Source organism: Sphaerodactylus townsendi, linkage group LG01 (genome assembly GCF_021028975.2).
Source record: "Sphaerodactylus townsendi isolate TG3544 linkage group LG01, MPM_Stown_v2.3, whole genome shotgun sequence".
NCBI lineage: Eukaryota > Metazoa > Chordata > Lepidosauria > Squamata > Sphaerodactylidae > Sphaerodactylus > Sphaerodactylus townsendi.
In genome coordinates this window covers 115066262-115084560 of record NC_059425.1, presented here as the reverse complement: position 1 = coordinate 115084560, position 18299 = coordinate 115066262, and the positions used below count along the sequence as shown (strand labels likewise).

Here is an 18299-nt window from a genome sequence, read left to right as displayed (position 1 = left end):
GGCAATAAATCATTTCCACTCTCAGTGCTCAATTTGCTTTGTTATCCAGTGCTGGTGGAATTAAGTTTGTGGTCCTTCTATCAATCCTATCATGGAGCTAAACAACATGTTTCAGGTCTTTTCTGCACAAATCAATTTAAACATTTGTAGAATGTTTTCAATCCTCCCCCCTCAGTCCACATTCACCTAAAAACGTTTCACATCTAATTTTTATTTCAAATTGCTTGCTTGTTGAAGCAATGCTGGGATGAGGTATCCCTCTGTTTCTTTGTTGATCAAAAAAAGTTTTTAAAAAAGCTAACAAGCAAATGAGGGCAAGGGATGCTAAGAAATGGCAGCCCAGATTCCAAGGGGGAAGCTGTAAACTAAGAGGAAATGAGGCGGTGAGTGGGGTAGCTGAATGATGGCACAGAGACTTAGGAAGTGGACTGGTTTGTGAAAACAAAAAATGAGGTGAGGGGAAAGTTCAGCAGCAGACCAGCTTTTTGGCAGGAAATTTAAAATGTTTCAAGATGATCACACTGCAAGGGAAACTGGCTTGGAAGCCTTTCAAGGAAATGAATTGTTGTAAACAGGGTTTCGAGAACAACAAATAAAAATAACAACAAATAAAACATTTCTGGCATGAACGGGGGGAAATGAAGTGTGGAACTTGTCTGAGGAAACTATTTATTAATGTGTTGGATATGTTTTAAATGACTGGTGCAGAAAAGGCCTCAGTTAACCTTTCATGGCCTTGGGCCCACATGGTTAAAGGACTATCTCTCCTGATTTGAACCCATGTGGCAGATATGTTTTTCAAAGCAGGGGTTCTTGTTGCTATTAAATAATATTTATTTATTTAATAACTTTATATCCCACAAAATTTCATCTTGGCACCTTCTAAATAAAATCCCATCAACAATACAAACAACTTTAAAAATACAAAAACATATTTAAAATCACATTAATGCAGTAAGAACTAAATCTATGATAATCATAAAGATAACCATAAAGTGTTCAAATTTTTCAGCAATTTATTTTCCTCATCTGATGTCCTTCAAAGATCACAATGTATACATCCAGGCTTTATTTTTATATAATCAATGTATAAGATTATGCTGCTTTATCAGGGGGTTACACAACAGGCATTTTCTAAAGAAGATGGTATAAACAGGCTGTTAGGAATGTCTGTAAGGATAATTAAGAGAATTCCTATCTGCATGATGAAAAGTGAAGTTATAGGGCTAGGCAAACAACATTGACAAGTTAATTTGAAAGAAATATAGGGACAATAATTGTGTCACAGTGGAGGTACAATTCATTGCAAATGGGATACGGTTTGAAGGCACCACAAGAAGGAAATGAAGAATAAAAAGGAATGGATCAGAACAGCACTATAAATACAAACGGAGCTGAGGGAAAAAACATAATTATCAAAGTCCAAAGAAACTTAATAAGGAAAATTAACAGGTTAAATTATTTTAATCACAGGAAAGGAAGAAAGATATTATTAACATAATTAGGCACAAATTGCAATAAATAGCTCAGCAAGCTCTTTGTTAAGGTAAATATGAGACATGAGTTTTTAAATGCAAATACAAGAGACATTTGGATTTACCAGAGAGATGAATATATGTTAGCCCATATAGGATATATACTGTAGTTGTATTACAGAAGGCTAAGAAATAATTCTCTTTTCAAGTGCTTTGCTAGTGCTGGCTGGAAAGGTACTGTTAGAAAACTGAAAGAAATGAGAAAGAAGACAGCCCCCATGCAACCCTACCAACTTCAGTAAAAAATGAGTGGAGAATGATTGTACTGCCAATAAACAGTAGACCAATCCTCTTTCCTCTTTTCCCCTGTGAGAGACATATTATTTATTCAGTATGATAATGATCTGTTCCAAAACAGAAGTGCATATCAACACTGTGATATATGCATCAGTTCTAAATGGTTCAATGTCACACACACCCCAAGCCCTGTTCACTTTATATTAATCATTAAAAAGAATATATTATAAAGGGCTCATAAGTATATATTCTGAACAGTTCAGTGATACTGCCAAAAAATCTTTCTGGTAAGCAAATCATGCTTATGATGATTCACTTCCAAGCACAGAAGAAAAGAGGCGCTGGAAAAAGGACCTCTCTGCAAGGAATCATTCCGGATCCTCATGTATGTGGCCCATGGACTGGAACTATCATGGGTCTCTGTGCACCCTGCTCCATGACTTAGACACCTTTGTACTACTCAGACATCCCCATTCTGCAACTGGCTGCAGGTGTAATTGAAACCAGAGTTTCACAAAGCATTTAATGTAGCACTTTATTTTCCATAAAAATCCACAAATGTCCAGCCTCATAAACAAAACTATATGTTTAGTCAGAAGTAAATCTTGTTCAGTGCAAATCTGGATTCTCCCTGTAGTTTCCCATTTGTTCCTTTGTTTTATAGCCCAGTTAATTATTTACCGTTCTCTCCGTGGCTGGCCATGGCATTCACAAATCAATTATCAACTATCATTTCCAGTTCTCACTTTGTGGGGAAAGTTGCTGATCATTGTTTTAATTTGTATTTATTGTAGTAGCGTTATAACAATCATAAAAAATAACACTAAGTAAACAGTAGTGACTTTGCACGCAAACATAAAGTAGTACTTCATTTCTCTCACAAACTGTAATTAACAATTGATCCATGAATGCCATGGCTGGTCGTGGAAGAGAGCAGAACGTGGAGTCAAAGGAAGAACATTGAAAGTGACAGCAGCCTTGAGAACCTTCAATAGTGGTTTGACTTTGTATGCTGGAATGCCTGAAGTTACAATAGTATTTCATGCTTTAAAATATCACTGCAAATCAGGCCTTAAAAACGGTGGATGAAAAGGAAAACACTAGAATGGAACAAATTGTCAAGTATGTTGTCCAGATGGACAATTCATGACAATTCCAGACTCAGCAGTGAATGTGAAAGCAACCCAGTGGCTGCTGGTAAGAATATGGGGACCAGCAATGTAGTGGCTCCAATATGCACAGTAATAACTCCTATGGATTTTGGCCTGTTTGGAGACAGACCATAGAGGTTCAGATTCTGGGAACATCTTCATGATCACTGTAAAGTATTCTCCAAGGTGACTGTTCTCTTTAAAAATGCAGATCAATTATTTATTATCCACTCTTGACATCTTTGCTGTTTTTTAAATCTTGTTGAGAATTCCTGTATGTGAAAGGGGGATGATTATTTCCCATTATTGCTTCCGATCTTTGAATCCTCCAAGTCCCTGGCCCCCAGGGCAGCATTTCAGGAGGCATAGAAAGTGGAGAGGGGCAAGTAAGCTGTGTACTGCTCTTGGAAATATTTCTATCAGTGGAAAGACTGCAGTTGGCCCCTTCCACTCCATTCTGGCACTACATAATAGCTCCTAATCCTGGCAGAACTTTAACACCTGCTATAAGTGGATTTTTCAAAGCCAAGAACGATGGAGTTGTCCAAGTCTGTGTTGCCTCTCTTGGACAGTATGCTGTAATGGCTTCTCAAAAATATCCAGATGCAAAGGAGGTTTTTGGCACCGATGTATCTGGACATGGTTAACTCTAATTAGCAGACCTCAAGTAGACACATTAATGATAAGGTTATTTTGTATAAGAATTGCATTAAATCAAATTTCATGGTGAGTAGCCCTGATATGAGACAGGTTTTTTTCTGTTGATAATTTCATTTAAATCATAAAAGCAGGACAGCCTTATGGAGATATCACAGTTGTGTAGCAGAAGAATACATGATGGGATTGTATCTTATGATGATAACCCATGCCACAACATAAAATGAAATTTAAAAGGTTTTGATAGTATCTGTTTTGGTTTCAACAGGTGCCTTCTGCTATCTTAAATGGCTGCTCTGGGGTTGCTCGATTTAATTAAGATTTTGTACACATGGGATGTACATATTTGTTGAGTTGCCTTGTTTATATATTCAGGTTCTTGTTGGCACTGATTTTTGATCAGATCAACCAGAAATTTAATTCCTCCTAACCAAAAGGAATATAATTATCCCTGAAACAGCATTTTCATATGCATTTGAAGCAGAGCTTGCATGGCAAAGGTTCTTTTCTACAAATATGGTAGATGGTTTTAATCATCCATTATTACATATATATTGACATTTGATCTTTGATAATCTGCGCTGTGGGACACGAGATTAGGCCTGAAAATTATATTTGATAAAGAGCGACTCTTCTATACTATTATACTTCTATACTATTATACAGTTTTATTACACATAGTCCAAAAATGAAAGTTGCCTTATTTCTGAATGTTCTCCTTTTGTTTCAGCTAAAGCATGCAGATTACTTTCAAAATTAGTTCCACATAGAGTTAATTACACTACTCTTATCAGGAGGTTCTGGAACACGGATGGATGTGGCTAGGTCATCAGAGACAAAAAGGGAGGAGAGTTTTTGAATTAGATTAAAATGAGCCCTCTGGGGGAGGGCGGTATATAAAACTAATAATAAAATAAATAAATAAAAGGGGGATTCTAAAAGCTATATCAACTGGGTTTTTTAAAGTTTGGCGGGCTCCAGAAGTATTTTTTGACTTTTCGTTTGTTTAGGGAGTTAGTTTGATCTCATCTGGTATCTCAGTCACTGCAAGAACCTCTTCTGTGCCCACTAAAATGTTGTCTGGATAGTTTGGTAAGCTTTAAACATGCAGTAATTGTTTGCGTTTGCCTGTGATTTTAGGAATGGGATGTGGTTTTCAAAGGATGAAACGTAGTTTTTGAAGTTAGCTGGTGACTAAAAATGTTTCTCATAATGAATGTGTTCCTCTGAACCATGTTGCCCAATGTGTGTGTGTTAAGTGTAGTCAAGTTGCTTCCTGCTTATGACAACTGCATGAATCAACAACCTCCAAAATGTCCTATTTGTACCAGCCTTATTCCGGTCTTACAGACTGAGGGATGTGGCTTCCTTTATACAGTCAATTCATCTTATGGTGAGTCTTCCTCTTGTCTTGCTTCCTGCAACTTTTCCTGGTATAAAACTCTTTTCCAGTTACTTGTATCTTCTCATAATATGGTCAAAGTACAATAACCTCAATGTAATCATTTCAGTTTCCAGCAAGAGTTCAGATTTTATTTGCTGTAGAAACTACCTGTTTTCTTTTTGGCAGTTCACGATATTCATAAAAAATCTCCTCTAACACCAAATTTCATTTCCAAATAATGCTTCAGAGTTATTAAGTCACTGCAATACAGTTACCAATGCTGTTACCTTTCCACAATAGGTAACACTAGCATGGCAACATTTCTGTGTACAGGGTGGGTAATAGGAACAGCATTGGCCCATATTGGGTTATGGGATCAGGACAGGAAGTCTGGTGTAAACGTATTGTTCTTGACCTACAGGTGAATATGTGCTATCTTAAGGAAATTCAGCTGCTCACGTTAGAAAAAGAAGTGAGGGAGTTGGCTTGTAGTTCTGCTCTATAATTTCCTGTTTGTTGAATACTATCAGGAGTTTAGGTGCCTAAAATCATTCCCAGGGCAAGCACAACTCACCCTGCCCCCAAATTCCATGCGGAATTCAGGGGTGGGGCATGCCTGTTCCACACTGGGGTCAGCTGGGCTGAGGTTTAAACTGCAGACTTTGAGCCTGCAGTTTAAAGCTCAACTCAGCCAGCTTGAAGCCAGCATCGAAATGAGTGCTGGGTCTGATCAGCTTCAGCTTTATATTACTGCCCGCCTCCCTGCCCAAGCTCCACCTGACCTTCAGAAGTGGAGCTTGAGGAGCAGACCCAGCAATATAAAGCTGGAGCCAGTCAGATTTTGTTCTCAATTTGAGGCTGAGCTCAACCTGGCTTGGTAGATCTTTAACTGCAGACTCAAAGCCTGCAGCTTAAAGTTGACCCAGCCAGCCTGGCTGAGCCCAGCCTCAAACTGGTCTGACCAACTGCAGCTTTATACTGTTGACTGTGATCCCCCAAGCTATCTGATTGGCAGTATAAAGCAGGACTTGGTTAGACTGACTACTCAGTTTGATGCTGGGTTTGGCCTGGCTGGGTTGAGTTTTGAACTGCAGGCATCAAACAGGCTTGTGGAGTTAGGCAGGGTGCAAGCAAGGCGGTGCAACTCAGTTGAACACAGTCAGGTTCAGTCTTCAACTGTGTGCCTGCCCCTGAACTCCATGTGGAGTTTGGGGGTGGGGTGCAATTGTTCAGGAGGGAGGGGCCAGCCTGCGAAATGTACCCCCATGTGACTTACTCAAGTGGCACCCAGAGCGCCAGCCCTCTCATACACCCTTGTTACACCACTGATTATTATGCCTGTACTTGAACAGCTTGTCTCAGAAAAGGACTGCAGAAAAGGACTTCTGATTCTAGAATACTGCTGGTTCTTGTCTTTTTTCTTTTGTTTTTATTTTGGTCAAGTCACAGCTGATTTATGGTGACCCTGTAGTATTTTCAAAGCAAGAGATGTTTGGAGGTGGTTTGCTCTTGCCTGTCTCTGCATCAGGATCCTGGTATTCCTTGGAGGTCTCCCATTCAAATACTAGTCAGGGTCAGTTCTGAAAGTATGTGACTGGTCCAAGGTCACCTAGTAGATTTCCTGTGAAGGAGTGGGGGATTCTCCAGATTAGAGTGCTGTTCTTAGCCACTACCCCATGCTGATTCTTAGAACAGTATAAAGCAGAGCTACTCAAATAAAATCAAAATAATTCAACAATAAAATATTTTAAAACAAAATGAAACATAAAATATTTGAGACTTGATTATTTCTCAATAGCATCTGTGCCGCTGATGCTAACCATTGACTACTACTGTTACAAGCAAGTTGTCCTATTTATGCTCGGTATACATGCCAAAAATCACAAATACATTTTCTTAGAAAAAAATAAGGGAGAGGTAACTATTGGCCTTGCATTGATTATATGACTGAATTATTTTGATCTATAAAGAAACAATCCTAACAAATGTGATTTTAAATATATCCAAGCATAAGCCTTTTAGGCTTTGTCCTCACCTCTATTGAAAGCTGAAATGGTGCCCCCATGTGGCAACTCAAAGCTGTCTTTGCCTTATGCAATGTAGACCTCTCTTTGAGGGGATCAAGAAGAATATGGCTTTCACAAGAAGAGACCAAGTTTCAGGAAGAACCAATCTAAATATGGCACATAGTAATGCTGTTCCATTCCACATCCTGTGTAAAGGGAAAGCAACTGAGCTGTATGACATTTCCAAAGGAACTGTTTCCTTTCTCAAGTGAGCTATTAATATGCATCTCTTGAAATCTCCCCCACCCCAGTAGCAGAACATACTTATATGTGTAGACCAGTCTTAACTACACAATATACCAAAAACAGGCCAAGTTGTGGGTATGTGACTAGATTTGTAGTCAGAGGTCCATCAGAGGAACTCATCTTTAAAATCATTCATTCACTCAGCACTGCAGTTGAGGGAGGGCAGAAGGAACTTCCAGTCCCCCCCCCCCCCATACACACACATTGTTGCACACACACAACTGTGGAAATGAAGCTGGGGAAAGGGGGTTTTGCCTCTGTTTTCTGGCTCCATGTGACCTAGGAAGGACACTTACAGCTAGAGAAATAGGACAAAAAGCTTCCCCCACCTTCCTTTCTGCTGACAAAACTGTATTGGGAGGGGAAACTGAAAGCTCCTTCTCCCCTCTCTCCAAACTTCCTTGCTGTACCAAGTGAATGAGCATTTTAGGTAAGTCCCCCTGAAGTACCTTTTTCTGTGAGTCCAGTTGAATAACCGTGATCCAGCATGTGTCACATATATCAAGCAGCTTGGCCCTCAGAGGGAAGGGTGGAGAGAAAGGAGACTAGAAAATAACATAAAACTTAAATGGAGAGAAGAGCTGGCACACTGACAAAACCAAAGTTCTCATCAGAGGACTCTTCATATCAACCTGCTCTGAACAATTTTTGATCCTGAGGTAGGCCATAATGATGATGCTCAAGAGATATAGTTTCTTTTATTTCTTGTGTAAAATGAACTCAGCTCTCAGCCTTTGACTCATTTTTCCCAATTAGGCTGGCTGACAGGACAAGTAGCTGACAAATAGTCCAGTATCTCTAAAAAGAACAAGTGATTCTCCTCCCCTTATTGTATTCCTGCCAGTATTTGACCTAAGCATTTGAGCCACATAAATTTTGATCTGAACTTACATTTGATTTAACAGGACTTTAGTTAATGTAGTATGACTCATAAGAATAGTTTGTGACGGTGGAGGGGAAGGTTCAATATGTACAAGTTTACTGTGATCAAATATCAGAAATGAAGTCTTTAAACCTTACACTGACTTAAAAATTCCTTTTCCAGTGTGGCATCATCCCTTCATTTCTCATCTTAATTCAACTCGGATATTTTGCAAAAAAGACATTTCTAAATAATAATCATTTTAAAAATCATGGAAGAGCAAATGGCTCTCACAACTAAAGATAATTTCTGAGCCAACTTTTTGTGACTCACAGTTTAGCAGTGAAAACCTTTGTTTTCATTTTTTAAAAGAAAGCTCCTAGTGGCCATGGGGGAAAAACGCCAGTGTGATTTCTATGGGTACCAAATTTACTAGACACTTGACTGATTAATGATTCATTTAAAGAGGGGAACTATGTTTTCAGCCTAATTGAACAGTGATTGTGTGAAATAAAGTTCATCTGTAAAACTGCAGTAATCACCTGGAAGATTTTCTGTCTGAGTTACATGAAATCAAGCTGCTCCCTGACAAAACTGATAAGACTGAAATACAATCTGTTCTATCACAGTCCAAGCTAACAGAACAGGACCACGGTTTGCCAAGCAAAAAACAAAACAAAAACCCAACCCCCCCCCCGGGGGGGGGATATACTATGACTCCCACAAGGAAATGCTAACAGCATTATAGCAAAGGAAAATCCTGATTAGAACCTCTCAGTTCCTTTCTCCCATGACAACTTTGAACTTTAGAGATTGCATGGCACAAAGATCCTTTTACTGTACCTCCAATAGGCCTAATGTTAATGCCAGCTAATGCTGCTTCAAAGAATCAGTCTAACAGAATCACTCTTCCCAGGCAAATGCTATGAGTGGGGAGACCCCAGTTCATACCTCTGTTCTGCAAAGATGCTCCCTATGGGTAACCTTAACCCAGTCATCCTTTCTCAGCCAAATCTGACTTTCAGAAGATTAGATGTGGAGAGGAGACCCATGTAAACTGCTTGGTGGTCCTTGGAGGAAGGCCAAAATACAAATGTGGAGGACAAAGTAAAAGCTAAGTTACGTTGGCTTCCAATTCAGTACTATTTTCAATACAATATCTCTCCTAAAATCTGGCCTAAAGGCAGGGATGTAGGTATAGATTTTTTTATGGGGTAGGTTCGGGGGCGGCCACTGTCATGCTGGAATCCACCCCCAAATAGCATCATTTTCAATGGTATTTAAACTAGGGAGCCCAGATTCTCCTTTTAAACCCACCTTAAAGGGAGAATCTGGGGTCCCCAGTTAAAACTATTTCCCCACCCTGAAACAGCATCACTTTCAATGTTTAAACTGGGGACCTCAGATTCTCCCTTTAAATCCATGCCGAAGGGGGTGGATTTAAAAGGAGAATCTGGGGAAATTTGGGGGATAAACTGTCTGGGATGCACTTGTTAAGCTAGCAGCACCAAACTTTCAGGGTATCTTTAGGAGACTCTCCTGATGATACCGCCCAGGTTTGATGAAGTTTGGTTCAGGGGGGCCAAAGTTATGGACCCTCAAAGATGTAGCCCCATCTCCTATTAGCTCCCATTGGAAACAATGGGGGATGGGGCACCCCCTTTGGGAGTCCATAAGTTTGGACCCCCTGAATCAAACTTCACGAAACCTGGGTGTTGTCATCAAGAGAGTCTCCAAAAAAACTCACTGAAATTTTGGTGCTGCTAGTCTAAAAACTGTGCCTCCTGCAGGCCAGAAACTGAAAAAAAACACTTAAAAATACAAAACCCCACAAACAGGGGGCGGAGCTTGAAACATGTAATGCGGGGAGTTAAATCTGGGAACCCCCCCCCTTACCTACGTTCTTGGCTAAAGGATATGCCCATGGCTAGTCCAACTGGACATGGGCATTTTGGGGGGGAGGGAATCTGGTATTGTATTTATTATCTAGATTCTCAGCATAGAAATCCACACACCCAGTTTGCACTTGGCCTCTCTTCTGTCCTCTGCTGCATTCTTTCCTGTTTGTGGGATCTGATTGTCACAACTCTGGCCGAATTCCCACTGAAAATTTTATCTAGGTACAACCAAGTTTCAAAAGAATCGGCACCTTTTCATCCAGGTTCCAACATCCTCACTGCAGCATGTTTCTAGTGAAGACATCTAGGCCTGCCCCTTGGGGGGGGGGGGGTGCCTGCTGTCAGGGGTGCAATTGTTAAGCTAGCAGCCCCAACATTTCAGAGTATCTTTAGGAGACCCTCCTGATGATACCACCCAGGTTTGGTGAAGTTTGGTTCATGGGGGCCAAAGTTATGGACCCTCAAATGTGTAGCCCCCATCTCCTATTAGCTCCCATTGGAGTGTTTTTTTTCCAAAAAGGTGCATATACAAGCAGGTCCAGGAAAATCCCGTGGTAAGGGGAGGGAGGAGCGCCAGAAATGGGGCTGATCTGTGTTCTGTGGTTCAGCTGTGAGGAGATCTCGGGGGAACCTGGATAGTTCAGGTGACTATCTCAGGATTAATCGCCAGTGAGGATATCACCTCTGATTCTGCACATGAGCATTATTGGTTCTTTGTGGAAGAGCCTTTGGTAGTCTAGCAGTGATGGGACAGCTTCCAAAAGTGGTTGGGGAATCTTCCCTGCAGTTATGTGATAACACAATAATACTAATTTCTTCCCCTATCTTGAATTATCTATATGTACTTCCTAGGTTTTAGAACAATATGTATCTCATGTTAAAACTGCAAAGTCTCTTCTGAAAGATGGGCTTCCATATAAAATTCACATAACATGAAATATGTGCCTCTTTTATTATGTTCAGTGCTTAAATGCCCAGTTGTAGCATTATCTTTGACTTCTTCTTTTTTTAAACAAAGCCCTCTTTCTGCACCTAGTTTCAATTCTAGGGAGATTTTGTTTCAGCTTAAAAGAGTTCATGAAGTGCCCCTCTGAGACAAGATAATATAGTAGAATGCCCTCTCTGTTGATTGGTAAACCTGCTCTCAATGTACCCAGAGAGAGAATGTATTGTTAAGTAGTCTCATGGGAAGTCCACAAGTGACTTTCTTTGTTCTGTTAATTAATGTTGTGGCTTTTCTATTATGCTTTGTATGTTCGGTGGTCAAAATACAAAGGGGAAGTGTCAAAGGAAAAGTGAAATTGATTCTTGGGATAAAGTTTCAGCCTTGGTGTATTGAGGCCTCTGACATTTACTGAGGAAGAAGTGGTCCAGTGCCTCCTCAGCCAGCTGACATTTCAGTGCACAAAAGACAAACGACATTCTTCTGCTAAATAACAGAATTTCTTCATGTCCTTTCATTACTGTAGAACTAGAGGGACTTTTAAAAAACTGTGTTCTTTTTGGCAGATGTTGCTATGAGGAAAGAAGTCAGAAATGACTGATGTGGAGCCTGTGGTCACAGATTTTGCGGCATCGGGAAGAGCAGGTCGCCGAAATGCATTACCAGACATCCTAGGTTCTTCTGCCGCTGGAGCTGGCACATCGGAACTGCCACTTAAACTAGCTGAGCTATCCATGTCGGAAGGTAATGCCTGCCCATTTCTGAGAACCAGGAGTTACCCTTCTTGTCTGTTAAGATCTCTCTGCTTCTTAGTGACTTTGCCAACTTGGTAGGAAGCCTGTGGGCCATTTTATAATTAAGTGCAATGGCTGCTTAATTCATATTTATATTACTTATTAGCAAGATTTTCACCCCACCTCTGTGCCCCCATGGGACAACAAAGGTAGCTAACAAATTAAAACATTCACATTAAAATATCTTAAAAGCTGTTAAAACTAACACACATATACGTCATTGAAGCAAGGTAAAATGAAAGCTTAGAATAAGTGCAAAGGATAAAACAACTGAAACACTAGGGGGAAAGGAAGGATCGTATATCTACAGCTAGCTAAAAGGGAATTGTATAATTTACAGAGCAGACTTCAATAGACTTAGAAGGATGTGATTTTGTTTAGGATTGCATAGTTACACATTTAATTACTTACTTGAGGTGTATTTCCCCTTCACAAGTTGACTCAAAGCAGCTAGCACAAGTTTAAAATCATAGTGATTATTTGAAAATGTCAGTAATTGGAAACTAGAGAGCCAGTGGGGTATAGTGGTCAAGATCAGTGGACTCTAATCTGGAGAACTGAGTTTGTTCCCCCACTCCTCCATATGAAGCCCTTTGGGTGACCTTGGGCTAGTCAAAGTTCTCTCAGAACTATCAGTCCACCTACCTCACAAGTGTCAGTTGTAGGGAGAAGAAGGGAAGGTGTTCGTAAGTTGCCTTAAGACTTACAGGAGAGAACTGACAGGGTATAAATCCAAAACCTTTTTTCTTCTTCTTGAATTCAAACATTTTATGGTCAATCTGTCATGATGTCACAGATAAACCTAAAATATCAGCTAAAAGCACTCTTGAAAAGTGTATTATTACATCATTTCCTGAAGGTTAACAAAGTGGGTGCTTTCCGTCAGTCAGGAAGGCTGTTCCACCAGTATGATCACTGCCACCAAAGAAGTGTGCGAGTGGGCAGAGACTGTCCACACCTGCCTACATGAAGGCACAATAAGCAGTGTTGGCTATGAAAACACAACTCCTGAGATGGAACCTACCTGAGCAAGGTGGTCCTGCAGCAAAATTAATATTATCTGAAATGCATTGTGTGTCTTTTCAGATTATCTAAATTCTGCAGTCACATATCCATGTAACAACAAAATACTGTTCTGGATGGTGTGGCCCAGCTATTCCATGCTCATCTCATATGTTCTTTCTCCTGTGCACATTTCTTCAGATGAAGGAGCTGAAGGTGGAGAAACCTCATCCTCTGACGCTGCAATGGAAAATCAAGAAGCAGAAGGAAAAGGCATAGATTCTTAATGTCTAAGGATTGCTTGGTTTATGATGATCACCAACCAATTTTGCTCCCGACCTGTGCCAGACTCTGACACAAGATTGGTTTCTGGGTGAGAAGAGAGGCTGCTTAAGGGATTCTTGATGTTACCCAGGCCATCAGATAGCAATGTATCCATGTACAAATCACAGTTAGTGACAATCTGCTGAATATCTGTTAAGGTTTTAGAATTGTTTTCTGTCCTGTAATGAAATCAGCTCCACCATATTATTTTGGACTATGTAAATAAATAAGCACAACCAACAAAAACATCAACTCGAACCCTATCAGAAGACAAGGAAAAATGAATTAAAAAACCTTATTAAACCTGATCCAGAGCCAATATCCAAAATGCATGTATGGTTCACCAGGGTGCAGTTGAGCAGCCTATTTACTAAATTTTTGAAAACAAATGTACATCATGGGATATATCAGTGGTTCTCAACCTGGAGGTCGGGACCCCTTTGGGGGTCAAACAACCCTTTCACAGGGGTCGCCTAAGATTCTCTGCATCAGTGTTCTCCATCTGTAAAATGGATAAATGTTAGGGTTGGAGGTCACCACAACATGAGGAACTGTATTAAAGGGTCGCAGCATTAGGAAGGTTGAGAACCACTGGGACATATGAATCCCATTCTTAAAGAGGCACCATAGAAAGAAGTGAAGAGCCCATGTGGTGTAATGGTTAAGTGTAGTGGATTCTTATCTGGTGAATGGGGTTTGATTTCCCACTCCTCTACATGAAGCGTGCTGGGTGACCCTGGGCTAGTCACAGTCCTCTCAAAACTCTCTGAGCCCCACCTACCTCACAAGGTATTGTGGGGAATAGAAGGGAAGGTAATTGTAAGCTACTTTCAGACTCCCTAAAGGTATAGGAAAAGCAGGTTAAAAAACCCAACTCTTCTTCTAAATATGTTTAAAAGGGCAAAAGGTTATGGAATTGTAAGACATTGTCTTAGTAGTGTTCAGCACTTGTCTGTAGAGTTTCATAGCTCCGCAGTGGTACAGTAACCAGATTCCAAATCAGTAGAGCCTCCCGCACTTTAGAATATGATGAACTGCACTGGATAATAGCAGTCCATTCTGCTGCATATGGGCACTTTCTTCTGGAACCTTCCAATGATGCAGAAGACTCTTCCACCCTTGAGGAGACTCTGGTCTTAACAGGCCATTCTTTGCAGCAGTGGAATGTGCCAGCAGAAAAGATGGTTAGGATCCAGCCCAACATTTGAGGATACTGGAAAGATGTCATAACCAGAATCTTGTGGGTTTCGATGACTCTTACATAACTATATCCTGCAAAGAAACCACAGTGGTAAGAGATGCACTTGCTGGTAAATATCTCACCCTAACAATAGAACTTCACAGACTGTGAGCTGTTAAATGGGATGTCTGAAACAGAAAAAAGGCTTTTGGATTCTCCAAAACTGCACATTTATCATGATATTGGCTAGAAAGGCCCTTCTTGATTGAATAACATTTCCTTTATCCATTTACCTCCCCAAACATCAGAGGTTATTTCCACAGAATCTGGAATATACTGTATTTGTTCCAGGCTAGGCTGCTTAGTCTTTAAAGGAAATGGAATGTAACGTCTGTAACGTCATAAAGACTTTCTGAAGCTTGGACTCCCACTAGAGATGTACAGGTGTTCAGAGAAAAAGGAAAAATGCTCCCCCCCAGCATCCTTTCAAAATATCAGGATGCACTGAGATCACCTGGGAGTTTCAAATTCCTTTGACTGGACTTCCCCTTTCTCATGTTTGACGTCTTCTGGGCCAAACTGTATGTTCTTCAGGGATAGCTGTGATTAACCTCCCAACTTTTTTTTCAAACTCAAATGCAACAAGGTGGAGAGAATGGAGATGCAACAGAGGAAGCCAGTATCTAGCCTTCCTCTTAGTACCATTTTCTCGATAAAAGTGCCCCCCCCCCATGCTTTTTACCCCATAAAAATGTTATTTTTCTCTTTGGAGTAAAATAAAATTTGGTAAAGTATTTTGCTAGAGAAAATTGAGAAGGGGGAAGATTTCGACATCCTCTCTCCACCGCCCCAATACTTCTGCTTTCTTGTAATTTGACCCTAAATGATCTTGATGTTTTGTTTGTCTATAAGTTTTTAATGTAATCTTGTGGCATTTGTAAATCATTTTAAATTGGGTTTGTTTCAGCATAAAAACGAAATCTCTTTTGCTCAGTTGTGTCCTTTACCTTTCATGTTTTCACAAGGTCCCCGAACACAAGCTTTCCATCTGAGTTAGGGTGTGGAGTTATTGATTAATGACTGGTTCTGTTTCAGTCATCACAGTGAAAGCATTTCCTTCTTTGTAGAGTATGCCTGTACCAAAGGTTTGATCCATGTTTTATAATAAAGGTTGTATTATTTAAAGCATATTGCACATATTATTTTTACAGTCTGCACTATATAATCATTCTGCTATCCAATGATACAGGAACAAAATATTTTGGATGGGGGCAGGCCACAATGATAGTTTTACCAGCCAAACCTTTGGTTTTACCTGTCTACCCAAAGTTGATAAATCAGTATATCACAGAGGCAGAATAGGGCAGGCTATACCAGGAAAAGCCACTAGATGGCATGTGTCATCAATAGACACAGCTGATACATATCTGTCCAGTGGTGACCTAAAAGCAATTTGGCCACTGCTAGCACAAATATACATACTGGTTATTCAGCAATTTTCTGTTATAATGAATTACCTTGAAAATGAAGACAGAGAAGAAGAATTTTTTTTACAGCAACACTGGTCTGTGTCCCAGCTACACCTTGCCTCTCCAGATATAAAGTCTGCACCATGCAACTCCAGCCTACCTCCAGCTACACCTAAGGCAAGGGGCTCTTCCTTCCTCTCTATTACTACACAGCAGTACTTAAGCAATTTATTCTATCCCCAGAGTGCACCACCACTGGGAACAGAAATCATTTGCTATATACCATTAGGACTGCTGTGGTCAGGCTGTGTGTTCATTCAGTTTGTCTTGCAGCCTCTCTTAACTCCTGTCAGAAATCTACCACAAATAACAGGTTGCACTTTACACTAACAAATTAAAGCTGAACCCTTGCGATCTCATCTGCTCTTATAAACTGAGTTATCTTCTATACATCTGTTTTCCAAGACTGAATGTTATGAATCAGAGTACACAACTATGACATATTTGACATCTATGACATCTTTGTCACTAGACAAAGACAAGAATCATTTTCTTGTCACACTACGTAGATTACTTTGTTAATACAGATAATTGCTGCAGAAATTATTTTGAGACTGCATGTTGCTCATTCCAGCCACTAGGTGACAGTCTACACCCAATTGAAGTGAATTATCCCACACTGCCTGTTGAAGGCCTAGCAGACTTAGGGGTTTGAGACTGGGAATCCACACTAGAGTTAGGTGTGTGAGTACTCTACAGCTCTACATTTCCCCCCTGCACTGTACAGAGGCTCATATAAGAATAACAATACTTATCTTTATTGACATATAGCTTTGCAGAAGCGGGCAATGGCAAACCACCTCTGAAAGTCCCTTGCCTTGAAAATCCAACAGGGTCAATACATTGGCAAAAAAGATACTTTTTTTTCATTTTCGCATTGAATGTCAGTACAGGTCTGGCTTTGCGACATGTAGTTTTAAAACAATATTTTTTTACAAATGACAAACTCATTTTCAAATCCTCCTCCTTTGCCTTTTTCATTCTTAGAGATAGCCATCTTCCATTTTCTTTAGTACCAATCCGTTAGAGACCAGATTGGGGGGGGTGACCTAAGAACTTTCAATGGCCAGGATACCCCAGGCTAACATGATTTTAGAAGCTAAGCAGAGTTGGCTTTGGTTAAAATTTGGATAGGATGCCAGAAATTGCTATGCAGACAATGGCAAACTACTTCTGTTTGTCTCTTGCCTTGAAAATCCTACAGGATCACCATAAAGTCAGTTGTGACTTGATGGCACTATATATACACATATTTAAAAGCTTGTTCTAATGGTTTCAATTGTTCATCGCTTTAAAAGGTAAAGGTTGTCCATTGTGTAAGCACCAGATAATTTCTGACCCACAGGATGATTTCATATCATGACGTTTTCTAAGCAAACTATGTTTATAGGATGACTTGCCATCTGCTTCTGCAGTCATTTACACATTACCCCCAGCAAGTTGGTTCTCATTTTACTTACCTTCAGAAGAATGGAAGTTTGAGTCAGCCTTGAGCTGGCTTCCTGAAACTGATTTCCATCAGGATCAAACTCCGGTTACGAGCAGAGCTTTTGGTTGCAGCATAAATATGTTTTTAGTAGAACCATAGAGTTGGAAGAGGCCACAAGGACCATCCAGTCCAACCCCCTGCCATGCAAGAACACATGATCAAAGCACTCCCTGTTTAAAAATGAGGCAGCTTGTTCCACAGTCAAACAGTTCTTACAATCAGGAAGTTCTTCCTAATGTTTAAGTGGAGTCTATTTTCTTGTAGTTTGAATCCATTGTTCCTTGTCCTTTGTGATGATATGCACCTTTAAGAGTTGGAATTGATGGGTGGAGTTAAGAAAACTAGAAAAGGATTTGGGACCAGGAGAGTTAAGAATTAGTGCTTCTGAGTAGCTGTTACTTGTTCTCATTGTAAATGGTTGTCCTGCCATCCATCACAACATGATGTCAGAATTTTGAACTTCAGTAATCTCCAGAGCTGTTTTGGGAAGGTCTGCTGCCCCCCCCCCCCCCCCACACACACACACCCTTTGAGGCCTAGGAGGAGGGCAGAGAACAGACACAGCAAACAATGGCAACGTTTTCCCCACCTGAAGCCTTGGATTTCAATCAGTTTGCTGGATGATCTGCCCAGAAACAGCATTTCTCCAGGTATAGACCTGCCACTAAGATGATTGAGAAGGCAGAAGAAGTCCAGGCATACTCAATTCTCCTAAAATCAGTGTATGCTATTGGCTTCCAGCAGATTTTCAACGCTTTTGTTTTTGCAGCAGAAGGGAATAAGAATAGGTTTGACCTAGTCCTAGGAAAATTTGAATAATATTTTGTGCTCAAACACAACCTTATCCATGAGAAAGCTTGCTTTCACCAGTGGTCACAGAAGCCTGGTGAATACTGAAGCTTATATAAGGTGGCTGCATGAACAAGCAGAAGTTTGTGACGTTGGGGTTAGCAAAAATGAAAATATTAGAGACCAATTAATCATGGGTATTCTAGAAACAGA

General features: G+C 40.3%; 1 protein-coding gene across 2 annotated transcripts in view; it reads left to right on the top strand.

The window, feature by feature from the left end:
• PKIB (cAMP-dependent protein kinase inhibitor beta) overlaps positions 1-15464 on the top strand; it is a 72707-nt gene extending 57243 nt beyond the window's left edge. For both annotated transcript variants that reach the window (XM_048491977.1, XM_048491969.1), the window contains exons 2-3: positions 11546-11723; positions 12977-15464. In XM_048491977.1, the coding sequence (XP_048347934.1) occupies positions 11573-11723; positions 12977-13062 (237 nt within the window). In that variant the 5' untranslated portion in view covers positions 11546-11572 and the 3' untranslated portion in view covers positions 13063-15464. The remainder of the gene's footprint in view (positions 1-11545; positions 11724-12976) is intronic.
• The last annotated feature ends 2835 nt before the right edge of the window (positions 15465-18299 follow it).